General features: G+C 41.5%; 2 protein-coding genes across 3 annotated transcripts in view; one reads left to right on the forward strand and one right to left on the reverse strand.

Annotated features, from left to right (window-relative positions):
- Nucleotides 1–27,287, reverse strand: part of fat3b (FAT atypical cadherin 3b) — a 114,403-nt gene that overhangs the window by 13,295 nt on the left and 73,821 nt on the right. The window lies entirely within an intron of this gene.
- On the forward strand, nucleotides 3,696–26,791 carry LOC141791689 (uncharacterized). Of its 2 annotated transcripts, none has more exons than XM_074672317.1 (12): nucleotides 3,696–3,989; nucleotides 4,666–4,753; nucleotides 14,819–15,326; nucleotides 15,424–15,527; nucleotides 15,622–15,894; nucleotides 16,034–16,127; nucleotides 16,227–16,294; nucleotides 16,394–16,615; nucleotides 16,709–16,843; nucleotides 16,929–16,991; nucleotides 17,114–17,182; nucleotides 17,285–26,791. In XM_074672317.1, exons 3-12 carry the CDS (start codon nucleotides 15,200–15,202, stop codon nucleotides 25,448–25,450), a joined length of 9,321 nt encoding a protein of 3,106 aa, XP_074528418.1. In that variant the 5' UTR covers nucleotides 3,696–3,989; nucleotides 4,666–4,753; nucleotides 14,819–15,199; the 3' UTR covers nucleotides 25,451–26,791. The 2 variants fall into 2 exon arrangements, with proteins under 2 accessions (XP_074528418.1, XP_074528419.1); XM_074672318.1 differs by having other exon boundaries at nucleotides 15,224–15,326.

The following is a 27,287-nucleotide window of genomic DNA, read 5'->3' on the forward strand; positions in this document are numbered from 1 at the left end:
TCATTTGCATTCTTCAACAGTCAAATGGCTTATAGTTTTGTTTCAATTAGATTAAGTTTAAGTTTCTGCTTTAAGGGTTTTCAAAAAAGTTTTTTTATCTGTAGTTTTTGAGGAAGAGGTGTAGTAGCTGTGAGGCTTCAACCATCCAAGTCTTTGAGTCATCAATCCTTGATAGCACCTAAGTTTCTCTAAAGAGCAGCATGAAGGGCAGTTCACTTCTTTAGATCATCCAATTATTGCAAAACAATCATCAATGAGGGACCTTATTTGTGAGTATTTCATTATTCATCACATTTATTATTAATAAGCAGCAGGGAGGGATAGAAGAACAACCAATATGTTTTCTTCATGTATTGACCTGCACCCATCCACTGCAATACTCATTCTCTGTGTCACTCGTTACTCATTTATTTTGTGGTTAAAGTTGTTCAATTCCTCCATTTCAAACCATGTACTTATAAGCCGTTCATAATAAATAACTTAATTTGAGGTTAACCTTGGAGCCGTTAATGAAATGATCAGGGTATGAGTTGGTCATCACATATTAATTAAAGGACAGCAATAAACCTGTGAACTCGCTTTTCTTGACGCACAGCAGGGCAGCAGTAAATAAACGAGCCCCTTTCCTGTTGCCACAGGAAGGAATCAATAATTAACAGGAAGTTCCCACTTCAGGCTTGATTATTCAAACAACAGGTTGGACAGAGAATCGAAACGTGTGACGTCTGCTTAGCACCGAGATGGTTATTTAATTGACAGAAAACAAACTGTGAAGTGTCTGGCCGCTGAAAGCTAAGTGTAAGACTTTTACTCACTGCCCTTTAAATGTTTGTTTTTTTTGGCCTCTCTCTAGATGTGGATTCTTGTAGAGGTAAAAATAAAAAGAACTGACCTTTCATGAAAGTTTGTAATGGTGTAATTAAGCCTCTCCATCCTTTATGGTCTTATTCCTCTCTGCACCTAGCATGTGCTCGATGCAACAGTAGCTTATTCTGTGGAAAATTAGCTCAAGACCTGGCACATCCTGACAATGAGCAAGACACTAAATCTCTAAGTTTGGTGGCATTTACTGACGGGCAGCCCTTTGGTGAGACATCTCTCAATTGGAGCAAGTCTATATAATGCGTGTGTGTGTAACAAATTCACTAAGGAAAAAGTAATTTCCTGATGGGGATTACCAAAGTCTGTCTCCTTTAATATATCTATATCTGCTCTTTTTTTCCATTTTTGACCATAGAGCAAAAATTGCTTTGACCGGAAAAAAGAAGACGTTATAATTATACTAATACAAGTAAAAATGCTGAAGTTGCAGTATAAAATTAAAGCTGCAAGCAGCGTTAGACGGGTCCTCGGGGCTCATGCCGGTTTTGCCCTACTATCATGCTGTTGGCCCCACTGTGTCCAACAGAATAAGACGAACATTTTGGTGGTGGTTTCATCTCTCTAGGACATTCCTAGCCCCAGTTAGGGCTATTTTGCTGTGCATAGGTGGAAGTGAGCCTAATGGCTCTGAGAGAATATTATGGGATGTCAGGGAGTCAGTTGATACCATGGCAACGTATCCTCTGCTATGCTGAAGAGAAATAGCCAACTTTCTGTCTGGGAAAGGTCAGGGTGTCAGCAAATAATTTGTTCGTCTTAATGAGATGAACATTTTGATGTTGGTTTGATCTCTCTAGGACATTCCTACTGGCTGCTATGGCTGTTTGACTGTGTAGATGTGGACAGAGAGCATATTATGGGATGTTTGGTATTATATTGAAGAGTTTGATGCTTGAAATGTGTGTGCTGATTTTGGTGAGTTTTTGAGCATGTTCAGGGGGTCTAATAAGCACTTTAATGGAGGAGAGAGTCATTGTTGCCTCTGCTGAGTCATGTGACCAGCTGTGTGGAGCTCCTAATCAGTGGGTGACATCATCACAGAAGTGCAGGAGGATCAAATTCCGAAGGGACAAACTTCTCATCCTGTAAGCCAGAATGTTGACCTAATCTGTGTAAAAATATGATTTTCTTGAAGAACATTTTGTGAGGAATCCAACCATGTCATTTTTAAAGCTGTGCGACTTTTACTTTTTTGTCTAGAGGCCCAACTGCTTCAGAGAAGCTCTTCTCCCATCTGTTAACATTGTGCGGGCGGCGACTTTGAGGGCTCGCCATTCGAAAACCGGGCCCGAAATAACAACTTCCTTCACAACTTTTGTAGAACAGGGTCTGGTCTGTCATGTGAGCCAATTTTCATGCCAGTACCATTTTTGGATATTGACAAGTTAATGTTTTTAGAAAGGGTAAATATTCTGAAAACTCTTATTTTGGCGGGCAAATTGCCGGTTTCCTGTTGGAGCTACGCGAAAATACCTCCTATATTTTTTGTGCGTCTCGATGAGCTGAACGTTTTGGTGTTGGTTTCATCTCTCTGCGACATTCCTGGCCTGAGCTAGGGCCGTTGAAGTGTGTTTTTTGGGTTTTTTGGCTCTATGGAGATTATTATGGGATGTCGGGGGTCATGTTTGGTATCAAATCGCAATTTCACGCGATCCTGATGTGCGTGCCAATTTTGGTGAGTTTTCGAGCATGTTTAGGGGGTGTAATTTGCGTTCTCGGGGCGGGTGGAATAATAATTAAAGCTGCAAGCAGCGTTAGACGGGTCCTCGGGGCTCATGCCGGCTTCTGTCCCCCCCACAGTCTGTCATACTGTGTGTCTCAATGAGACGAACATTTTGGTGTTGGTTTCATCTCTCTACGACATTCCTACTGGCCGCTATGGCCGTTTTAGTGTGCCTAGGCGGCGCTAGACAGTATTTTATGGGATGTTTGGGGTCATGTTCGGTTCATGTTCATGTTTTGTATTTTTCTCATTTTTTGGATGCAAATAATGTGTGTGCCAATTTTGGTAGATTTCTGAACATGCTTAGGGGGTGTAATAAGCGATGGGAGAACGTCAAAAGGGTGTAGCAAAGGTAAAAAATGTACCGGCTGTGGTGGCCATTTTAGTGTGTCCAGAGAGGTCTGGTAAGCAACACTATAGGTGATGAAAAGAAAAAAATGGTTTTTTTTTTGTTTTTTTTTTTGCACTATTATTAATGTACTAAAAAATTATGGGCAGATGTCAAAATCTTATTTATTTTGTTTATCATATCACAGTAGAATCATCATAATTTACTTTTTAATCTTACACTCAAAATTACAATGTGGAAGGGATTGACTTTTTATTTTTACAGCTGGTGGAAAAATAAACATTTCTATATCATTCACGTATGGTTAAAACGAGTATTCATTGGTTTATATGGGCTTTAATAAATTAGTAGAATTAAACACCTGTTTTACAAATGAAAGTTACAGGATTTACCAGTGTTTGGCATCACTTCCCTTGTATTTCAAGGACTGTGTTGTATTTATCATGGCAACACATTCCAGTAGATGGCGGTAATTCAGTAATACTTGCCACAGGCGTTAGCGCCGTGCATTGTGGGAACTGTATGCCAAGAACACCGGTCAGATGCAGACACAGATAGAAACGTTCTCTAGTATCAGTGGGACATCCTGGGATGTATACAGCAGATTTTACAACTTTTTTACCATTCTGCCTAACAAATACTGAATTTGGGGCAAAATAGCAGGCACTACTATTGTCGTACGCGGTTTGTAAAACATCCGCGGGGATCAATGGAGCTGCGGGAGATGACGTCACACGTCCCAGCATTCATCACGCGACCTGTCAACAGTATACGGTCTGGGAGGACAGCTGATCTCACCAAAACACGAGCGGATGCAGAGGACGATATGAGTCTGTTTCTCTGTCGGTCGGTCAACTTATTGTACACAGCTGCTTTGCTCCAGCACATGGGAGGAGGGAGAGGATTCACCGTATCCCCGGAGATCCCACAAGACGACATGAAGTGGATTAGACTGATTGAAACAGGGGAGAAGCCAGGAGAGAGTGCTAACTTTGGGAGCTCTCAAACAACGGATTCCGTCTGTGGATTGAACAGGTACGGAAAATTAAAGTTTCTAGGCTTCAGTACTGTTTATTTTACTACCTGTCATCTTAGTTATCAGCAGTATTTTTGAACGTGAAAGGCGAGTTGGACCGTGTAGCTAACAGAAGCTAAACGTAGCTAAACGTCTGTTGCTCACTTAGCTACAAGAAATTTATTGTAGAAAAGGGGTGGGAAATATAATTGTGGTATAATGCAAGACTATACAAGCTTCTGCATTTAAAGGGAGATTATCAGTCTACATATCATAAAGATGCGCACGTATTTTGCTGCATTTATCTGCATTCATTGAGACGAGTTGGCATTTTTAAACAATAAATTCAACCTGGTAGCAGCATCAAAATGTACGGTTGTTTCGTGGTGAGTTACCAGAGATTGTACTTCACAACAGAGGCAACGTTGATCAAGTTTTAACGGCTACCGAGCAACCCAGTATTTTGGAGTTAATCGCGACCGTATAACTGGTGACTCTTGGACAAATACTGTACATGTGGTGCTTTGTTATTCGTTATAGCTGACTCCAAAGACGTTAAAAACACTACAGTTGCGTTAAATGCATGATTGAACGATTCGGTTATGTTCAATTACGTTTTGTGTGGTATCATTCAATGTCAATGGGATTAGAATGCACAGCTAATGGTAGCATTCTCTGCTGCGTCTTCTGCCGAAGGGGGATGTACGTCAGAGTGACGTGAGGTACCAGCGGGGTATAAAATGATCGATCTGGCATCGTCTCGTTCTTCTCACAGACTCTGGAGGTAAGACCCATTTCGTTGTCTCTTAATTTGATGTAAGCATATGTTGTGTTGAACCTGAGCAATGTTAAACGTGATTTAAGGTGAAATGAAAGAACGATATCACGTATGAGTAAGATTTTGCTGCTCTGCGGTGAGATTTAAAACTTTCTAGAAGCTTCTGTGAGGTGTGTTTTCTGAACTACTTTGATAGTGAAACGATGTTAGCCTTTCTATCAAATAAGATATACATACTTAAGATGGAGTGATACATTTTTGGCGCATTTTGAGTACATTTTGATGACTTTTTATCAGCATTTGTGGGTGGTGCTTCAATGCTAGACGTATGCTAATGTTATGAAAATCTCAGCCTTTGTTCTGTTAGCCCGCTAGCGAGGCCTGCTCCGTGTGTGGTTTTGTGTCCTGTTGAGAGAAATGCTCTGTAGTCTTTACTCCAAAGACGATAATTGTCCTAAATGAAATAAGTTTTATATGTGTAAGATATTATGTTACATTTGTGGTGAATTTGAAGAACATTTTGATGACTTTTAGTCAGCATTTGTGGGTGGTGCTCCGACGCTAAACGTATGCTAATGTTATGGAAATCTCAGCCTTTGTGCGTGTTAGCCCGCTAGCGAGGCCTGCTCCGTGTGTGGTTTTGTGTCCTGTTGAGAGAAATGCTCGGTAGTCTTTGCTCCAAAGACGATAATTGTCCTAAATGAAATAAGTTTTATATATGTAAAATATTATGTTACATTTGTGGTGAATTTGGAGAACATTTTGATGACTTTTAGTTAGCATTTGTGGTTGGTGCTTCGAAGCTAAATGTATGCTAATGTTATGGAAATCTCAGCCTTTGATCTGCCTTCAGCCTTTGTGTTGGCACGCTAGCTACACTGTGCTTTCTTTTGTGTCATGTTATCACAAATACTCGATGAACTTTGATCATAGTGCAGTGGTTACCCTTTAAATAAATAAAATATATATATTTAGAAAAGAATTGTACATTTTTGGCACATTTTGAATACATTTTGAAGGCTTTTACTCGGTTGGCAAAAGTTGTGTGCATACATATGCTAATGTAAGCTCGGCCTTTGTTCAGTAATTGCTTTGTGTCAGCCACGTTAGCCTGCTCTGTTATATTAAGACAAATGCTTGATATTCCAAAATCCAAGTACAATAATTGGCTTCTAAACTAATCAAATATATGAATTTTAGATGCTATGAAACATTTTTGGTGCATTTTGGAGAGTATTGCTTGGTGTGATATTTGCTTTGTGGGTTTAGCTATAATAATGCTGTGTCATAGCTACTAGTTAGCCACCATGGTGTGCCAGCCTTGGCCTGCTCAGTGCTTGGTTTTGTGTAATATTGAAAGAAATGCTAGAAAGTCTGCCCTTAACACAATTAAGATATATATTTAAGATACTTTGGTACTTTTTTGGTGAATTTAACAAGATTTTTATGAGTTTTACTTGGTTGGTTGGTGTGTTGCTTTTCTGTAATACTGAAAGAAATGCTTGTTACCTCCAAGTACAATGATTGGCTTCTAAATAAATTAAATATATGTATTTTAGACACTATGAAACATTTTTGGTGCATTTTGAAAACATTTTGAAGATTATTACTTGGTGTGATATGTGCTTAAAGGTTGTAGATATGGCTATGCAGTGTCCTTATTCAGTGAACAGAGGTCATAAATAGGACTGTTGCTCTTAGGGTAAGAGGATATGGGCTCTGAATTTCAACATTCAGCATTTGTGTTTAGAAAATGATGACAGCATGCTGTTTTTGTGGCTTTAATATGCCTGTAGTGTTGTAGTCTTGTTTAACAGTAGGAAAAATGTTTTTAAAGAGTGAACACAGGATAATGAAATATGAAATAACAAGTTGATATTAATATAAATTATTATTGATAGTAGTAATAAACTAATAAATGAATATTCAATGATTTGTCACCATGGAAACCTTCTTCTTTGTTGTGCCTGTTTACTTTCAAATTTGTGAAATAAATGTGTCATAAGGATTTGAGCTTAGGCTTCTGGAACTCTTGACAGAGGTTCCAAATAGAAGTGGAACTCTCAGAGGGCAGGCTAGGGCTCTGTTTGTTTACATTCAAACTTAAAATTTTTAAATGTGGAAGTATTGTCTTCTTTGTCCTGCATTTTCACATTTTTATTCAGTGAACAGAGGTCATTAGGACTGTTGCCCTTAGAGTTCGAGGTTATGGGCTCTGAAATTCAACATTCAGCTTTTGTGTTTAGAAAATGACAGCATGCTGTTTTTGTGGCTTTTTTTTCTCCCACAATAATCTTGATTACTCTTAAATAGTATTGATTTGAAGATTCCTTAGCTGTGTGATCTTAGGCTCTCCTGTGCTTTTTATTGGGGCATTTTGAATACATTTTGAAGATTATTACTAAGTGTGATATGTGCTTTAAGGTTCTAGATATAGCTGCGCTGTGTCAGCCTTTTTTTTTCTGTGAAAGCTACTTGTTAGCCTTGTTAGCTGTAGCTTTTTTCCTCCTTGTTTGGGTCATGCTGAGGGAAAAGACCTATTGTGTGAGTGTGTGTGTGAGGTTTCTCTGCCTTTGTTTTAAATCTTAGCTTGAGGTGTTGATCAGTTGTGTATCTGTCCTGATTGGCAGGCCAGAGCTTACTGACATTTTGTGAGGGATATAGATCCATAATGTGTGAGTGATTAAAGTGATTGTTTGGGTCTTCTGAAGTTGTGCTTTGTGCCATTCCTGGCATGATCTTAATGTGTAGATGACATTTGCATGCATTTTTGATGGCTTTTATTCTCCTCAAATTTTCTTGATTTCTCTGAAATAGTATTGATTTGAAGGCTCCCTACCTGTGTTCTCTACTGTACTCTCCTGAGCTTTTTTGGTGCATCTTGAATTCATTTTGAAGATTATTACTTGGTGTGATATGTGCTTTTAGGTTTTAGATATAGCTGCGCTGTGTCAGCCTTTTTTTCTGTGAAAGCTACTTGTTAGCCTTGTTAGCTGTAGCTTTTTTCCTCCTTGTTTGGGTCATGCTGAGGGAAAAGACCTATTGTGTGAGTGTGTGTGTGAGGTTTCTCTGCCTTTGTTTTAAATCTTAGCTTGAGGTGTTGATCAGTTGTGTATCTGTCCTGATTGGCAGGCCAGAGCTTACTGACATTTTGTGAGGGATATAGATCCATAATGTGTGAGTGATTAAAGTGATTGTTTGGGTCTTCTGAAGTTGTGCTTTGTGCCATTCCTGGCATGATCTTAATGTGTAGATGACATTTGCATGCATTTTTGATGGCTTTTATTCTCCTCAAATTTTCTTGATTTCTCTGAAATAGTATTGATTTGAAGGCTCCCTACCTGTGTTCTCTACTGTACTCTCCTGAGCTTTTTTGGTGCATCTTGAATTCATTTTGAAGATTATTACTAAGTGCGATATGTTCTTTAAGGTTCTAGATATAGCTGCGCTGTGTCAGCCTTATTTTTCTGTGAAAGCTACTTGTTAGCCTTGTTAGCTGTAGCTTTTTCTCCTTGTTTGGGTCATGCTGAGGGAAAAGACCTATTGTGTGAGTGTGTGTGTGAGGTTTTTCTGCCTTTGTTTTAAATCTTAGCTTGAGCTGTTGATCAGTTGTGTATCTGTCCTGGTTAGCAGGCCAGAGCTAACTGGCATTTTGTGAGGGTTAAAGATCCATAATGTGTGAGTGATTTAAGTGATGGTTTGGGTCTTCTAAAGTTGTGTTTTGTGCCATTCCTGGCATGACCTAAATGTGTAGATTACATTTGCATGCATTTTTGATGGCTTTTATTCTCCTAAAATTTTCTTGCTCACTCTTTAAAAGTATTGATTTGCGGAATCCGCAGCTGTGTTCTCTACTGTACTCTCCTGAGCTTTTTGGTGCATTTGAAAACATTTTGAAGATTATTACTTGGTGTGATATGTGCTTCAAGGTTTTAGATAAAGCTATTTTTATTACAGCACTTTTCCCTGTGTTATCTACTTGTTAGCCTTGTTAGCTGTAGCTTTTTGCTCCTTTTTTCAGGAAATCCTGAGAGAAATGACTTATTGTGTGAGTGTGTGTGTGAGGTTTGTCTTTGATTATTGTTCATCCTAGTTCAAGTTGTTGATCAGTTGTGTATCTGTCCTGGTTAGCAGGCCAGAGCTAACTGGCATTTTGTGAGGGTTAAAGATCCATAATGTGTGAGTGATTTAAAGTGATTGTTTGGGACTTTTTTCAAGTTGTGTTTTGTGGTATTCCTGGCATGCATTTAATGTGTAGATTAGACTTGCATGCATTTTTGATGTTTTTTTTTCCTACCATAATCTTACTTACTCTTAAATGGAATTGATGTGGAGATTCCTTAGCTCAAGCTCTTCAGTACTCTCCTGTGCTTTTTGGTGCATTTTAAATATATATTGAAGGTTATTACTTGGTGTGATATGTGCTTTAAGGTTTTAGATAAAGCTATTCCATGTCAGCCTTTTTCCCTGTGATAGCTACTTGTTAGCCACGTTAGCTGTAGCTTATTGCTCCTTTTTTGGGTCATGCTGAGAGAAAAGACTTATTGTCTGAGTGTGAGGTTTTTCTCCCTTTGTTTTAAATCGTAACTTGAGCTGTTGATCAGTTGTGTATCTGTCCTGATTAGCAGGCCAGAGCTAACTGGCATTTTGTGAGGGTTAAAGATCCATAATGTGTGAGTGATTAAAGTGATTGTTTGGATCTTTAAAAGTTGTGTTTTGTGCCATTCCTGGCATGATCTTAATGTGTAGATGACATTTGCATGCATTTTTGATGGCTTTTATTCTCCTCAAATTTTCTTGATTTCTCTGAAATAGTATTGATTTGAAGGCTCCCTACCTGTGTTCTCTACTGTACTCTCCTGAGCTTTTTTGGTGCATCTTGAATTCATTTTGAAGATTATTACTAAATGTGATATGTGCTTTAAGGTTTTAAATATAGCTTTGCTGTTGGCCATTTTCCCTGTGTTAGCTACTTGTTAGCCACATTTTGTAGCTTTTTGCTCTTTTTTCAGGAAATGCTGAGAGAAATGACTTATTGTGTGAGTGTGTGTGTGAGGTTTGTCTTTGATTATTGTTCATCCTAGTTCAAGTTGTTGATCAGTTGTGTATCTGTCCTGGTTAGCAGGCCAGAGCATACTGGCATTTTGTGAGGGTTAAAGATCCATAATGTGTGAGTGATTTAAAGTGATTGTTTGGGACTTTTTAAGTTGTGTTTTGTGGTATTCCTGGCATGCATTTAATGTGTAGATTAGACTTGCATGCATTTTTGATGTTTTTTTTTTCCTACCATAATCTTACTTTTTCTTAAATGGAATTGATGTGGAGATTCCTTAGCTCAAGCTCTTCAGTACTCTCCTGTGCTTTTTGGTGCATTCTAAATATATATTGAAGGTTATTACTTGGTGTGATATGTGCTTTAAGGTTTTAGATAAAGCTATTCCATGTCAGCCTTTTTCCCTGTGATAGCTACTTGTTAGCCACGTTAGCTGTAGCTTATTGCTCCTTTTTTGGGTCATGCTAAGAGAAAAGACTTATTGTCTAAGTGTGAGGTTTTCTTCCCTTTGTTTAAAATCATAACTTGAGCTGTTGATCAGTTGTGTATCTGTCCTGATTAGCAGGCCAGAGCTTACTGGCATTTTGTGAGGGTTATAGATCCATAATGTGTGCGTGATTAAAGTGATTGTTTGGGTCTTCTAAAGTTGTGCTTTGTGGAATTCCTGGCATGATCTTAATGTGTAGATGACATTTGCATGCATTTTTTGTGGCTCTTTATCATAATGATCTTGATTACTCTGAAATAGTATTGATTTGAAAATTTCTTTTCTGTGTGATCTTATACTGTTCTGTGCTTTTTTTTGTGCATTTTGAATATTATTACTTGGTGTGATTAGTGCTTTAAGGTTTTAGATATAGCTGCGCTGTGTCAGCCTTTTTTTCTGTGAAAGCTACTTGTTAGCCATGTTGCCTATAGATTTTTGCTCTTTTTTTTGGGGTGGTTCTGATAAAAGATACATATTGATTACATGTGCATGCATTTTTGATGGCTTTTTTTCTTCCACTATAATCTTGATTACTCTTAAATTGTATTGATTTGCAAATTTCTTGGCTGTGTGATCTTATGTACTCTCCTGAGCTTTTTATTGGTGCATTTAAAAAAAAAACATTTTGAAGATTATTACTAAGTGTGATATGTGCTTTTAGGCTTAAGACAAAGCTATGATGTGTCTGCCTTTTTCCCTGTGTTAGCTTCTTGTGAGCCACGTTAGCTGGAGCTTTTGGCTGTTTTTTTTAAGTCACGCTAAGAGAAAAGACTAATTGTGTGATTGTGTCTGTAAGGTTTGTCTTCCTGTGTTTTAAATCTTAGCTTGAGCTGTTGATCAGTTGTGTATCTGTCCTGGTTAGCAGGCCAGAGCTAACTGGCATTTTGTGAGGGTTATAGATCCATTATGTGTGAGTGATTAAAGTGATTGTTTAGGACGTTTAAAGTTGTGTTTGTGGCATTCCTGGCATGATCTTAATGTGTCGATTATATTGGCATTTTTGATCGCTAATTATTCTCTTACAATAATCTTGCTAACTCTTAAATGGAAGTGATGTGGAGATTCCTTAGCTGTGTGCTTTTCAGTACTCTCCTGTGCTTTTTGGTGCATTTTAAACATATGTTGAAGGTTATTACTTGGTGAGATATGTGCTTTAAGGTTTTATATACTGCTATGCTATTGGCCATTTGCCCTGTGTTATCTTCTTGTTAGCCATGTTAGCTGTTAGCTTTGTGCTCTTTTTTCAGGAAATGCTGAGAGAAAAGACTAATTGTGAGTGTGTGTGTGAGGTTTGTCTTCCAATGTTTTTCTTCCTAGTTTAAGTTGTTGATCAGTTGTGTATCTGTCCTGGTAAGCAGGCCAGAGCTTACTGGCATTTTGTGAGGGTTATAGATCCATAATGTGTGCGTGATTTAAGTGATGGTTTGGGACTTTTAAAGTTGTGTTTTGTGGCATTCCTGGCATGATCTTAATGTGTCGATTAAATTGGCATTTTTGATCGCTAATTATTCTCTTACAATAATCTTGTTTACTCTTAAATAGAATTGTTTGAAGATTCCTTAGCTGTATGCTCTACTGTACTCTCCTGAGCTTTTTTGGTGTGTCTTGTATTCATTTTGAAGATTATTACTTGGTGTGATATGTGCTTTTAGGTTTTAGATAAAGCTGCGCTGTGTCAGCCTTTTTTTTCTGTGAAAGCTACTTGTTAGCCACGTTAGCTGTAGCTTTTTTCTCCTTGTTTGGGTCATGCTGAGAGAAAGATCTATTGTGTGAGTCTGTGTGTGAGGTTTGTCTGCCTTTGTTTTATATCTTAGCTTGAGCTGTTGATCAGTTATGTATCTGTCCTGGTTAGCAGGCCAGAGCTAACTGGCATTTTGTGAGGGTTATAGATCCATAATGTGTGGGTGATTAAAGTGATTGTTTTGGAGTTTTAAAGTTGTGTTATGTGGCATTCCTGGCATGATCTAAATGTGTAGATGACATTTGCATGTATTTTAGATGGCTTTTTTTTCCTACTATAATCTTACTCACTCTTAAATGGAATTGATGTGGAGATTCCTTAGCTGTGTGCTCTTCAGTACTCTCCTGAGCTTTTTGGTGCATTTTAAAAATATGTTGAAGGTTATTTCTTGGTGTGATATGTGCTTCAAGGTTTTAGATAAAGCTATTTTTATTACAGCACTTTTCCCTGTGTTATCTACTTGTTAGCCTTGTTAGCTGTAGCTTTTTGCTCCTTTTTTTGGTCATGCAAAGAGAAAAGACTTATTGTGTGTGTGTGAGGTTTTTCTGCCTTTGTTTTAAATCTTAACTTGAGCTGTTGATCAGTTGTGTATCTGTCCTGGTTAGCAGGCCAGAGCTTAATGGCATTTTGTATGGGTTAAAGATCCATAATGTGTGCGTGATTTAAGTGATGGTTTGGGTCTTCTAAAGTTGTGTTTTGTGGCATTCCTGGCATGATCTTAATGTGTCGATTAAATTGGCATTTTTGATCGCTAATTATTCTCTTACAATAATCTTGTTTACTCTTAAATAGAATTGTTTGAAGATTCCTTAGCTGTATGCTCTACTGTACTCTCCTGAGCTTTTTTGGTGTGTCTTGTATTCATTTTGAAGATTATTACTTGGTGTGATATGTGCTTTTAGGTTTTAGATATAGCTGCGCTGTGTCAGCCTTTTTTTTCTGTGAAAGCTACTTGTTAGCCACGTTAGCTGTAGCTTTTTTCTCCTTGTATGGGTCATGCTGAGAGAAAGATCTATTGTGTGAGTCTGTGTGTGAGGTTTGTCTGCCTTTGTTTTTTTATCTTAGCTTGAGCTGTTGATCAGTTATGTATCTGTCCTGGTTAGCAGGCCAGAGCTAACTGGCATTTTGTGAGGGTTATAGATCCATAATGTGTGGGTGATTAAAGTGATTGTTTGGGAGTTTTAAAGTTGTGTTATGTGGCATTCCTGGCATGATCTAAATGTGTAGATGACATTTGCATGTATTTTAGATGGCTTTTTTTTCCTACTATAATCTTACTCACTCTTAAATGGTATTGATTTGGAGATTCCTTAGCTGTGTGCTCTTCAGTACTCTCCTGAGCTTTTTGGTGCATTTTAAAAATATGTTGAAGGTTATTTCTTGGTGTGATATGTGCTTCAAGGTTTTAGATAAAGCTATTTTTATTACAGCACTTTTCCCTGTGTTATCTACTTGTTAGCCTTGTTAGCTGTAGCTTTTTGCTCCTTTTTTGGGTCATGCAAAGAGAAAAGACTTATTGTGTGTGTGTGAGGTTTTTCTGCCTTTGTTTTAAATCTTAACTTGAGCTGTTGATCAGTTGTGTATCTGTCCTGGTTAGCAGGCCAGAGCTTAATGGCATTTTGTGAGGGTTAAAGATCCATAATGTGTGCGTGATTTAAGTGATGGTTTGGGTCTTCTAAAGTTGTGCTTTGTGGAATTCCTGGCATGATCTTAATGTGTAGATGACATTTGCATGCATTTTTTGTGGCTCTTTATCATAATGATCTTGATTACTCTGAAATAGTATTGATTTGCAAATTTCGTGGCTGTGTGATCTAATGCCCTCCTGTGCTTTTAATTTGTGCATTAAAAAAAACATTTTGAAGATTATTACTAAGAGTGATATGTGCTTTTAGGTTTAAGACAAAGCTATGATTTGTCTGCCTTTTTCCTTGTGTTAGCTTCTTGTTAGCCACGTTAGCTGGAGCTTTTGGCTGTTTTTTTTAAGTCATGCTAAGAGAAAAGACTTATTGTGTGATTGTGTCTGTGAGGTTTGTCTTCCTTTGTTTTAAATCTTAGCTTGAGCTGTTGATCAGTTGTGTATCTGTCCTGGTTAGCAGGCAAGAGCTAACTGGCATTTTGTGAGGGTTATTGATCCATAATGTGTGAGTGTTTAAAGTGATTGTTTGGGACTTTTAAAGTTGTGTTTTGTGGCATTCCTGGCATGATCTTAATGTGTCGATTAAATTGGCATTTTTGATCGCTAATTATTCTCTTACAATAATCTTGTATACTCTTAAATAGAATTGTTTGAAGATTCCTTAGCTGTATGCTCTACTGTACTCTCCTGAGCTTTTTTGGTGTGTCTTGTATTCATTTTGAAGATTATTACTTGGTGTGATATGTGCTTTTAGGTTTTAGATATAGCTGCGCTGTGTCAGCCTTTTTTTTCTGTGAAAGCTACTTGTTAGCCATGTTAGCTGTAGCTTTCTTCTCCTTGTTTGGGTCATGCTGAGAGAATAGACTTATTGTGTGAGTGTGTGGAGAGGTTTGTCTTCCAATGTTGTTCATTTTAGTTTAAACTGTTAATCAGTCGTGTATCTATCGTGGTTTGCAGGCCAGAGGTTACCTGCATTTTGTCAGAGTTAAAGAATCATAATGTTTGAGTGATCAAAGTGATTGTCCGGGTCTTCTGAAGATGTGGCATTCCTGGCATAATCCTAATGTGTAGATTGGATTTGCATGCATTTTTTGTTGTTTTTTTTTCTCCTACAATTATCTTGATTACTCTTAAATGGTATTGATTTGCAGATTCCCTTGGCTGTGTGATTTACTTCCCTGTGCTCACCTGTGCTTTGGAGACTGCGACTACGACTGCTGCATTTCTGTGATCTTCTGATCCTGGACACACACATCTTGACACTCATAAATCTCTTTGAACCGACACACACCTAGACTAACTGCTAATCTGCACACACTTTAATTGATTTTATACACATCCACTCAAGCAGACACACACAGACACACACAGTCACACACTCACACACACAGACACACACACACTTGCCCTCAGCCAAGGTGAGTTACAACATTTCTACATTGTAATGTTAGGTGAAGCGTTGCTATGTGAAGCATTGTGAGTATGATTGGCACAGATTGACTGTCGTGTTTTGTCTTAGCGTGGACTCAAAAATGTTTCTTCTCCTTCCTGTTCAGATGCCTAGAGCGAAAGGCCATCGGAGGGCCCAAGCTCTGAAGAGGAAGAGGGCAGAGGACCACCCCTGGACTGCCCTCGAGCCTGTCCCCGAGTTCGTTGCTCGTATGTGTTAAACTTTCATTTCAGAATGTTCACTGATATGGTTTGGATGTAATGTCCCTTAATGATGTTCTGACAAACTTCAATGTCCTTTAAACAGGGCGCGGTACGGGGTACCGCCACCGAACGCGGAGATGGCCAACCTCTGCACTGACCCACCGGAGCCGCAAGTTGGTCACTCCAGCGCATCGTCCGGACCAGAAGGTATGATTTTTGTTTTATTCATCGAAAAAGTGCAGCGAGTAAGGTGTCTGTTGGTAGGTTTCACTGTTGTTAAACAACGTCTGTGTTGTTGCAGCTGGTGTTCGTCGTTGGAGACTCCCACCTCCGGGCCATGGTGGACGGCTTCGTGCCCATGCCGGTAGGTTCTCTGTCCTTTGCTTTTCTGTCTGTTCCAGGTGCATCGGCAGCCGAGCTGAGGACAGAGGCCCTGCACGCAGACGTCCCGTGGACCCCCGACGCCGTCTGCGTGCTCGCCCCGAGCAACAACCTCACGGCCAGCCGGACGGTTGGCGAGGCAGCGTTGGACTTCGGTGCTCTCCTGACCTCCATCGCCAGCCGCTGGCCCAAGGTGTGTGTTTGTTTCATGTTTTTGTTGTTAATCGTTTGGTTTTGTGTCAGCAAAGCTGTTGTGAGCAGCCTTTGTATTGTCATGCACTTATTTTAGAGACATGAATGTGATCTGCTGACAAAGGTTTTTTTTCTGTAAGGTGTTCGTGCTGGACTTCCCTCCACGCCTGAACATCCACCCGGGCCTGCAGTTGGCGCTGCGTCAGGAATTCCACCGAGTCGCAGCACGCATGGGTACGTTTCAATCGAGTTTTTCTGCAAAATCTGAGATTTGATTAATGTTTTCAAGTACTTAATGATTTTTTTGTGTGTGGTTTGTGACACTTATTTCAGGTTTCCCTTACGTGTCTGTGGCTGAGCACCTCCCCCTCCATCGGTTGGAGCTGTGGTGCCCCGACGGCGTAAGTATTGTCCTAAAATTTACACATCACTTTATGTGACACTAAAGAAAACATCCAGCTAACAAAGTGAAATGTCTGCTGTGTCTGACTGTTTTTCAGGTGCACCTCAGCGACACCGATGGGACCCCTGTGCTGGTGGATCTGCTGTGGAACGCTGCTGTCCAGCAGCTGGCCACGCGTCCACCCTCGCCCACGCCCGCGGTGTCCCGCCGGACATCGCCGCGTGCCACGGTGTCTCCCAGGCTAGTTGTGACAGGACACCTCCCCGTGACCCGTCACAGCGACCCCTGGGAGTGGACTGTGGTTGGAAAGGAGGACAAGGTAAAGTGTTTCTCTGATTGACTGTGTAGAAGTTTGTACAAAGCCTGCAAGTGAAGTTTTATTTTAAAACAATTTTTGTTTTTTGTTTTGAAGGCCGGAACACCTGCTGTGGTTCGGCCTGTCATCCCGCCCAACCCTGTGTGGTTCAGCGGTGACATGTTGGATGCTATGGAGAAGGTCAGTCCTTCTTCTGGCTCCGGCTACATCGCTGAGCCACCAGATGGCCAGGTAAAGTGCACACAAGCCATATGACCACATAGTTGATAACACAAGCGGTAAACAGCTGTTATAAAGTTTCTTTTTCTTCCTCTAGGCTTCGCGTGCGAAGCGTCGGCCACGAGGTGTTGCCAAGAAGCGCAGTGGAGGAAAGCGGCAGGTGTGTTTTTTTTGTTTTTTTTTGCTGGTTATGAAGAGCGACCAATGCGGTGTGATATATGTTTTGATAAAAGTTGCATCTTGATCTTTTTTTTTTTTTCCATGTTTTCCTGTTCTTTATAGGTGGCGGCAACACCTTCACCTGCCCAGGAGACCGTGTCTGCCTCCGGCCCCAGTCCGGTCCAGCGCCAGGTGCGTTTTTGTCTAAACATATTATGTGACTTATTGTTTTTACACCTGCATTTTTCCGCCTGGTTTGTCATGCAGTTAAACTGAATTTTTGATTTGTGTCAGGCGGAGGCAGCAGCCCAGGAGTCCGTGGTCCCGGAGGTCGTCGTGGAGGAGACATCGCTGGAGTCCGAGGTCGTCGCGGAGGAGGTGGCTGCGCCGTGCCCTGCTGTCGCCGAGGGAACCCAGAGGCCCCGGAAGATCAGCAAAGCTAAGGACCACTTTTTTTCTTCTGCTTGTGTTTCTGATGCTGGGTTAGATTGTGACAGTAGTGATGTAGCAGCAGAGGCTAGCAGAGCTGGGAGGCCAGTCAGGGTTGTGCGCGGGTCGTTTCATCAGGCTGACGAGCGCTTTTTTTACGGAGGACAGCAGTGTATGGCTATAGCTTTGGTCAGCTTAGCCAAACACACGCTGAGCAGTGTTTTTTCCTGGGACAGACGTCAGCTTGATAGCGCGGTGATTTGCGGCGACGAGTTGTACAGTAATTTGCGCGATCGAGGCATCTTCAACCACGTGACAAATCTGCTCTCTGTCCCAGATTTGCCTCAGCGGTTGATGATCGATGATGCGGTAGTTCGCTTTGTTTTTGGCGACTCAGCGTTCGGGGATGTCGGCGTGACCGAGGGTGAACACATCGACAGCGGTGTGTTCATCAGTTTGCGTGACGGACTAAACAGGCTCTTCGGTCAGTACCGCACATGTCTTCTGACAATGTGTGGCAACACTTCTGCCATCATCTGTGAGGATGGACGGTTCGCTGTGGTGGACAGTCACTCACGGGGTAACGAGGGCTTGTTACACTTTAACGGTACAAGCGTGGTTTTGCATTTTGCGTGCCTGGATGACCTGCACCACTACATCTGTCGCTTGGCCGACAGTCTCAGTTCGAGGGAGAAGCTCTTTGAACTGTGTGGCATCACTGTCCATGTGGGTGCAAGTCCAGTGCTGCCTGGTGTTTCTGTGGAGGGTAGGGTCACAGGGGTGACTGCTGCTCCAGCACCAGAGTGTAGTGTTGTGTCTGAGCGTTGTGTCAGTTCAGATGTTAGTCCAGCACTATCAGGCGTTTCTTTGCGGTCTTATGCCAGTGTGTTGAGCGGTGGCTCACCGGCAGGACCGAGCGTTACTGGTGGCAGTAAGTGGGGCATTTCTTCTGACACTTGTTGGTCGAAGAAATCAGGGCGATCCGGCTTTCGTTTTAGGTACGATGAAGATTTCCCTCCGCTTGGTCTTAGTGCTTATGCAGATGTCAGTCCGGTGCTGTCTGGTGTTTCTGTGGAGAGGCGGGTCACTGAGGTGAACACTGCTCCAACACCAGAGTCTAGTGTAGTCAGTGAGGGAAGGTTCAGTGATGTGGTTTCTGAAGGCAGTTGCGAGCATGAGGTTTGTGTGAGTGTAGATGCCAGTCCAGCGTTATCAGGAGTGTCTTTAGCTAGCGATGTTAGCAGTGTGTCAGCAGCAGAGAAGCGTAGGATTTCTTCTGGCCCTCGTGTGTCAAAGAAATCCAAGCGCTTTGATGTTGGCGAGGCCAATTTAGATGTTGAGTTTGTAGATACTGTTAAAAATGCAGAGCTAGTCTTCCGTCCTCTCAGTGTAGATGTCTGCAAGGCTGTGTGCAATAGTTTTAACTTAGAGTTTGTGAAGATCGGTGGACCGGTGTCCACGCGTGTTGGTTTGTTAGGGGTTCCATGTAGAAATGAGAGGATCGTGGCCGATGGTAACTGCTTCTTCAGAGCCATCTCTCAGGCTGTGAGTGGCTCTCAGAAGCACCATCGTAGGGTTAGACTTGCCGTTTGTAAACATCTCCAGAGAAACTGTAGTCATTATTCTACTCTGATTAGGAGTGAGTACTCTTCAGTGTCAGAGTACATTCAGCAGTCCAGGATGGCAAGTGTTAATTCTTGGGCCTCAGAGGTGGAGATTCAGGCTACTGCAGATATGTTAGGCGTTAGCGTTTGTACGTTTTATGATGGTCGTTGGCTAAAGTACAGCTGTAGCGGTAGGTGTTTGTCGACTGAGTGCATTTATTTAGAGAATATCTCAGGAAGTCATTTTGAGAATGTGGTTTGTGTTTATGAGCCTGGACTGCAGAGTTGTTATGGTTATTGTAAAGTCAGTGAGGTTTCAGGTTACAGCTTTAGGGCTAGATGTCAGGAAGGTGTTGTTGGTAGTGAGGAAACAGCAATTTGGGGCAGTGATGCCATGGAAGTTTCAGATCTAGGTTTAGATGAAGACGATGTAGAGGATGCTAGGAAAGCAGAGTCAGGTAGGCGGTCTGTAAAGTCGCGCTATGTCACCAGAAGGGAGTGGACAGAGAAGACAGAGTTGCTTAGGGAGAGACGTAAGTTTAGGTTAAGAGAGCAATATCAGGATAATGTGATTTTTAGGGAACAGAAAAAGGTTAAGAGTGTTGAAAAGTATAGTGAAGATGAGTCACACAGAGAGAGGGTTAAAGATTTGAGTGTAGGCAAGTATAGAGAGAGCGCTGAGCATAGAGATAGGGTTAAAGCCAAGCTTAGGGCACAATATAGGGGCAGTGTTGAGCATAGGGAGAAAGTTATAGATAGGATTATGGTTAAATACAGGGGTAGTGAGGAGCATAGGGAGAAAGTTATAGACAGGATTATGGCTAAATACAGGGGTAGTGAGGAGCATAGGGAGAAGGTTAAAGCAAGGAGTAGAAAATCAAGTAAGAGTCATTATGGTCGTTTAGAGCATAGGCGGCGTGTTATTGGTTGTGTTAGGCTGAGCAGGAAACAGAGGGTAGAGCAGTCTAAAGACTTTGGTTTTGTTATGAATCAGTTTTTAGAGCAGGTTAAAGATGGACCTGATTTTGTCTGCTGTGTTTGTCACAGGTTGTTGTTTAGAAATCAGGTCGTTAGTTGTGATAGGGACGCTTACAGCAGAACCAGCAGAACAGCTGAACTTGCTGAGGAGTGCATTAGTGAGTGTTTCCTGCATCAGTGTAGTGAGGAGTGTGTTGTGCCCTGTCAATTGGTGGTTTCTAGAGGTCAGCTGTGGATTTGTCACTCCTGTCAGGGTAAGATTAGTAAAGGTGAGAAGCCAGCTGAATGCTGGATCAATAACCTGGAGCTGGATCCCATTCCACCTGAACTGGGATGCCTGAATAGTTTAGAGCAGCATTTAGTCGCGTTGCATATTCCATTTATGAAGATGTTGGCACTGCCGAAAGGGGGGCAGAACGGAGTACATGGACCTGTGACATGTGTTCCAGCCGACATTGTGCAGTCGACTCGTGTGTTGCCCCGGTCCAGTATGGAGGGGTCGTTAGTACAGGTTAAGCTGAAGCGTAAACTGACCTATAAAGGGCATTACGAGTATCAGTTTGTAGATACTTTGCGTGTAAGACAGGCGCTAGATTATTTAAAGAGGACCAATGCCCTTTATGCAGATATAGAGTTTAATGAGGACTGGGTTAATGAGTTTTGCAGGATAGAGGATGAAGAAAGGGAAGAAGCAGAGTCTAGTGAGGAAGAGGCTGTTTCAGAGCAGGCTGTTTCAGAGCAGGGTGGTGTTGGTGCTCAGGGAGCTGATCAGGTTAGAGCACAGGCTGAGTTTGTTGAAGCAGATGTGGAGGAAGCTTCAGACATAATACAAGATGAAATGTTACATGACAGGCAGCAGCACTGCATGTTTCAGGACACTTGTCTTATGCCTGTTGATATTGGTCAGGAAGCATTAGATCAGTATTTTGAGGATATAGTTAATATTGCGCCTGCAGAGGGAAATTGTCCGGTAAAGATGCTTTCTGACCAAACGAATGAGGCTAAATGTTTTCCTGTGTTGTTTCCTCGGGGTAATAAAACCTTTCACGACACCCGATCGGCCCACCTGTCGCTGACGCGTTATTTCAATAATCGGATCATGCATGCGGATGGTCGTTTTGCGCGTAATGTAGAGTACATCTTTTTTGCGCAGTACATGTCGGAGTTAGATCAGGTAGTGTCGAATGTTTCTGTGGCGTTGCGTAAGGGTAAAGTAGGTCAGAGGTCTCAGAGAATCACTCAGGGTATGTTGAAGGATGCGGAGGCTTTGAAGCAGTTGTTAGAATTTGATGATGGTTTTAAGTTCCTGAGACCTATTAGGGGGACTCCGGCATTTTGGCAGACTGTTCAGAAGGAAGTTTTGGCTTGCGTTCGTCAGTTAGGGATCCCGACGTGGTTTTGTTCCTTTTCGTCTGCTGATATGCGCTGGCAGAACCTTCTGACCAGCATCCTGAGGCAAGAAGGCAGATCGCAGACGGTAGAAGATTTGGAGTGGGCAGACAGGTGTCAGTTGTTGCGTCGTAATCCGGTAACAGCTGCGAGGATGTTTGATTACAGATGGCATTGTTTTTTGAAAGCAGTTCTCATGTCTCCCGCTGAACCAATTGGCAAAATCGCAGATCACTTTCATAGGGTCGAGTTTCAGCAGCGCGGTTCTCCTCATGTTCACTGTTTGTTTTGGATCGAGGGCGCCCCCAAAATTGGTAAGAACACAGATGAGGAGGTAGTTGCGTTTATAGATAAATACGTCTCGTGCGAGTTGCCCTCTGACGATGACACATTATTGGACATTGTGACATCGGTTCAAACACACTCCAAACGACATGCCAAGACTTGTAGAAAGTCAAAGAAGAGCAAATGTCGTTTTAATTTCCCAAAACCAGCTACGAAGCGGACATTTATTTGTCACAAGAAAGAGTGCAAATGTGGCGGGAAAAATGCATATAGCACAGAGGAGAGATCTGCTTCAAAAAACATGCCAATCTGTAAGTGTTTTGACGACGATAACGAGATGCCCAAAGAAACAGCGGAGGCAATTTTGACAGCTGTTAAGAAAGCTTTTGAAAATGAGGTGCCTCCTGCAAGTGTAGATGAGTTGTTTGCGAGTTTGGGCATTAACCAGGACATCTATGAGCAGGCGTATCGGCGTTTAGAGAAAAAGACTAAGGTAGTTTATAGGAGAGAGGTAAACAGTGTTTGGGTGAACCAGTACAGTAAGAAGTTGTTGAAGTGCTGGAACGCCAACATGGACCTTAGCTTTGTCACTGACGCCTACGCAGTCGTCATTTACATCATTTCGTACATTACGAAGTCAGAGAGAGAAATTGGCCTTTTATTGAGCAATGCCCAAAAAGAAGCTTCCAAAGAAGGAAATCTCTCTGCTAGAGAAAGCTTAAAGAAGCTGGGGAGTGTATATTTACACAACAGAGACGTCTGCGCCCAGGAGGCAGTGTATAGGCTAACGTCCATGCATCTGAGGGAATGTTCCCGAAAGGTTGTCTTTGTGCCGACAGGGAACAACATAGTCAAGATGAGTTTACCTCTGAGTGTTTTGCAGGAAAGGGCGTCATCACATGATCTTCGCTCGGATGACATGTGGATGACTAGCATAGTGGACAGGTTTAAGAACAGGCCCGACGACGAGGTGTTTGCGGACATGTGTATGGCGACGTTTGCATCTGAGTATCGTGTTCTCTACAGCAATGAAAAATCAGAAAATGCGATTAAATTGAAAAACAATTTGGGCTTCATTCTGAGGAGAACACGATCTCAGTTTGCTGTGGTTCGGTACATGCGGTTTAACTTAGAGAAGCAGGAAGAGGCTCATTTCCAGAGTCTGTTGCAGTTGTTCCTTCCTTATAGAACTGACTCCGAGCTCAAACCTGAGGGCTTTGAGTTTTTCAGTCAGTTCTATGAGGTCGGGGAGGTCAGGTTTAGGGACGGCTCCGTGCACCCAGTGCAGGCCGTGGTCGAGGAGAATAGGGCCAAATTTGAGTTTGACTGTCCGGATTTGGAGCGAGCTCAGGAGATTGCTGAGCTGCTCGGTGGTGTAGATGAAGATGTGTGGGGTGAGTTGTGTCCTGAGCAGGAAGCTGAACGCATTGAGTGTTTAGAGGAGAGGAGGCAGCAGCAGGCAGAGGAGATAGAGGGAGAGCAGCTAGTTGAAGGTTTAGAGAATATTCCAGATTTGATGGGTGCTGCTAGACAGGTTGTTAGGTTAGAGAAGAACAGAAACACCATGTCTCGTAGTGAGGGTTTGTGTTTGGTTAGGTCTCTGAATGAGACACAGTTAGCTGTTTTTTACAGGGTGAGACATTGGTGTCTGCAGAAGGTGATGGGCAAAAACCCGGAGCCTCTGCAGGTGTTTGTGACAGGTGGAGCAGGCACGGGGAAGAGTCATTTAATCAGGGCCATTCAGTACGAGGCAGGGAGGCTTCTGTCAGCACTATGTCATCAACCAGACGATGTCACAGTTTTGTTAACTGCTCCTACAGGCATTGCTGCATACAATTTAAATGCAGCCACAATTCATCACACATTCGGCATCGGAACACATGCTAGTTTACCTTACACCCCTTTAGGTGAAGATAAACTAAACTCGCTCAGAGCTGAATTGGGTCACCTCCAAATTCTAATCATCGACGAAATCAGCATGGTTGATCACATTCTGCTGGCTTATGTCCATGGTAGGTTGAGGCAGATTAGGCAGACAGGCGACTTTTCCCCTTTTGGCGGTGTGAGCGTGATAGCCGTTGGTGACTTCTATCAGTTGCCTCCTGTTAAAGGGAAGCCTCTGTATAGCAGTCCCATCGGGGTGGATCTGTGGTGTAACTTTAGCGTAGTGGAGCTCACAGCGGTAGTCAGGCAGAAGGATAGCGTGTTTGCTGAGTTGCTGAACAGGTTGAGAGTGCGTTCCAAGGACACGCCCCTTTTAGAAACGGACATCCAAATTTTAGAGTCACGCGAGACCGGCGAGGAGAGCTCAGCCTTGCATATTTTCCCGACAAATATGCAAGTGGCTGAGCACAATCTGGAGCAGCTCTTTGCCTCGTGTCCTGATTATGTCACTATTGATGCTCAGGACTACCAAAACAGTAGCAAAACAGGCAAATTGGAAAAGATGGCCGGGCATCATAGAGCAGCATCAGACACGTGTTTGCAAGAGCAGCTGTGTTTAGCGAGGAACGCGCGCGTCATGTTGTGTAAGAATGTAGATGTCGGGGATGGTCTGGTCAATGGAGCATGTGGCACCGTCACTCACATTGAGTTTAAGAATGTGAAAGACAAGTTTCCTCAAACAGTTTATGTTAAATTTGATGACCCTAGAATTGGCTCACAGAGGAGGAAACAGCGTGCACATGCAGCAGTAGAATGCAGGGATTCTACTGCTATTGATCCAGAGCAGGAGAAGGCCACTAAGTGGGGGGGTTTGCGTGTTCAGTTTCCTCTTAGGTTAGCGTGGGCGTGTACGGTACACAAAGTGCAGGGTTTAACGGTGGACCAGGCTGTGGTTTGTTTTAAGAAGGTGTTTGCCCCTGGGCAGGCGTATGTAGCACTTAGTCGAGTCAGGGCTTTGTCGGGACTGATCATCAGGGATTTTAATGAGAAGGCCATTTTCAGCAAGACCACCATCAGGGAGGCACTGGAGGGCATGCCTCCATTTTTGATTGGTCAGCAGAAACCTTCATCAGATGCACCCAGCTTCTCTGTGTATCTGATGAACGTTCAAAGTTTAAGCCGCCACTTGGTGGATCTGGTGTCTTGCACGCAGCATTTACAGCCTAACTGTATTGCTGTCACAGAAACGTGGCTCACTGCACAGTCCTCATTGGACAGTGTCCAAATCGATGGTTTCACTTTCCACAGTCGTCCTCGTGGAGTGTGTTACAGCAGCAGCAGCAGTCACGCCAAATTGTTAGAACTTCAGCAGCTAGAACATGGTGGAGTTGGTTTATATAGTCAAGATCAATTGGACTGTGACGTTCTGCAGGTACCCGATTTGAATCTGGAATGTTTGGTGTGCCTGTTTCCAAAAGTAAACGTAGTTTTGTCAGTGATCTATTGTCCACCATGTTATCCAAATTTAGTACTGAAAGAAAATCTGGGGAAGTTGCTTGATTGGTTAAATCCAATCAGTAACACAATTGTAGTGATGGGAGATTTTAATGAAAACATTTTGAAAACCTCATCCATTTGTAAATTTATGGGCGCAAAAGGATTCATGCAGCATGTAACACAGGAAACCACAGAGAAGGGGACTTTGATTGATCATGTTTATGTGAAAACAGCACAGTACGATGTGGAATGTGCAGTGATGCCCACGTACTTCAGTGATCATGAAGGAATTCTGTGTACTTTTAGAGTTGAAGATGATCAGGGGCAGGTAGATGTTAGTGTAGGTGAGTTAGAGGAGCTTTTTAGTGCTGAGTTTAGTCTAGGTGATGATTAGTGTGGTTGGTTTGGCAAAGGAGGCACACAAAGGATTCACAGTGGCAGTGTGAGTTCTTTGTCTGAGTCAAACACAGCTACATCTCTCTGCCAGGGTGCAAATATTGGTGTTAGTTGTGTTAATTTGTGGGGTTTAAAGAGGAAACTGGTGTGTAGTTTTTTGGTGTGAACTTTTTGCTTCCACCATGGTTGTAGTTTCGTGTTGTCATCCAGAGTCTGCCCACTCACATAGTGTACGCCATGTTGGAATTTTGGTGGTCCATTGTGCTCGTTTTCTATATTTGTATATTGTATTTATATATTTATTAATTTATTTATGGTGAGGTTTTGAATTGTCTGTATTTGTCGTGTAAATTTTGTGTAGTTGTAGTTAAAGATGTAAATAGTAATTATGATTTGATTGTTTCTAAAATAATCATGTATTTTAGTGGAAGAGGAAAGTGGTTCTTTTAAAATGTTGATCATGTAGGCAGGTGTTTGAGATAATCATGTATGGTATAGTTGTTAGTGTTTTTAGCTGTTAGTCTTTGCTTGCTGCTCATTAACTGTCACTTTCTTCATGTTTTAAATTGTAAATATGTGTTATTGAGTGTATGTGTCAGTTTAGTAGTGTTTAATCTTCATGAGTTCACTTTCAACAGTTCAGATGAAAACTGTTTGTGAACATGAAGTAAGAGCAAATCTGTTCTGGCACCACAAGGCTCAGACTCTCCATTCTGCATGCCTGACTGCCAGGACAGGACAGTTTTAAAAAGAAATAGTTGTTGTTATTGTTGTCATTTTCCATGTCTCCTCCTCTTTGTGTCTTATGTTTTCTCTCTCTGTCCCTCTGAAACTTATTACAACATTCTGGTCATGTAAATCTGTGTTAAGAGTTAGTTTAGCTGACGGTGCACATACTCAGATGATTTTGTTCTTAAAATAATGTTTGTGTCTCTGAGGTAAACTGCCTGGTGGAAGATGCTGCAGTGATCCTCAACCTCCTCACCAGCAATGAGCTGTGGATATGGATGACGCAGCTAGAGACTTTTGGATTCACAGCAACACATGTATTTGTTGTGTCATCAGCCAGAGTCATTCGGATGAACTGTAGTCATAGTATTTATGTCCATGACATTGAAATGTAAAAAGTTAAAGATAAAAAAATAAAGATATCTTAATGTAAGTTTGACAGCAATGAGAGAACTAACGTCTGGATTTCTGATAAGTTTTGGATGAATTGCAAATTAAAATAATTGTTTTGATAATCTTTTGTTTGAGTAACTGTTTCATATTAAAAAGAGAAATCACAAGTAAAATGTATAGACACAATTAAAGTATCTGGAAATACATGTGACCAAGAAACCAGACATTTTGATATGAAACTGTTTTTCAAAATAAATTATATAATGCCAAACATCAGTGTTGTCTGTCATTAATTATTAATAGTTACTCAAAATGTTTTCCATGTAGTGTGAAAAACCAAAGGTGAGTGATGACTGTTCTCCTGGTTTACAGTGTAATGTAGGTGGGTCAAACTTTAAAGTGTCAGCTGAGTGAGGATAAGAAAGGGTGACTGTCTTGGTCCCACACCAGTCACCCAGACTTGAGTTTATTAAAAAAACAATTCTGTCAACGTAGTGTAGTTGAAAATTTAAAAGTTCTTGATGACTTGGGTTTAGAAGAAATGATCTTCCTTGTTAAGTGTATTTTTGAAAAGTAAGATTTCAATTTTCTAAGTGGTGTTTTTTTTTCAATATAAAGTTGTAGGTATAAGCTACACAGTGGTGAAAGCATGATTGATGTGATGAGAAAAAAGTATTCGTAGCCAAACGGACAAATGTGTTTCATTTGAAATT

This window comes from Halichoeres trimaculatus, unplaced genomic scaffold (genome assembly GCF_033239565.1).
Source record: "Halichoeres trimaculatus isolate MK-OKI-2021-1 unplaced genomic scaffold, fHalTri1.1 fHalTri1_scaffold_6, whole genome shotgun sequence".
In the NCBI taxonomy this organism is placed as follows: domain Eukaryota; kingdom Metazoa; phylum Chordata; class Actinopteri; order Labriformes; family Labridae; genus Halichoeres; species Halichoeres trimaculatus.

What these genes read in the sequence shown, in the direction of transcription:
- LOC141791689 (XM_074672317.1), top strand. Translation starts at nt 15,200, where the DNA reads ATGTTTCTTCTCCTTCCTGTTCAGATGCCTAGAGCGAAAGGCCATCGG. An exon ending in AGCTGTGGTGCCCCGACGGC is followed by an intron (nt 16,295 to 16,393) that starts GTAAGTATTGTC and finishes ACTGTTTTTCAG; the next exon opens with GTGCACCTCAGCGACACCGA. An exon ending in CCAGTCCGGTCCAGCGCCAG is followed by an intron (nt 17,183 to 17,284) that starts GTGCGTTTTTGT and finishes GATTTGTGTCAG; the next exon opens with GCGGAGGCAGCAGCCCAGGA.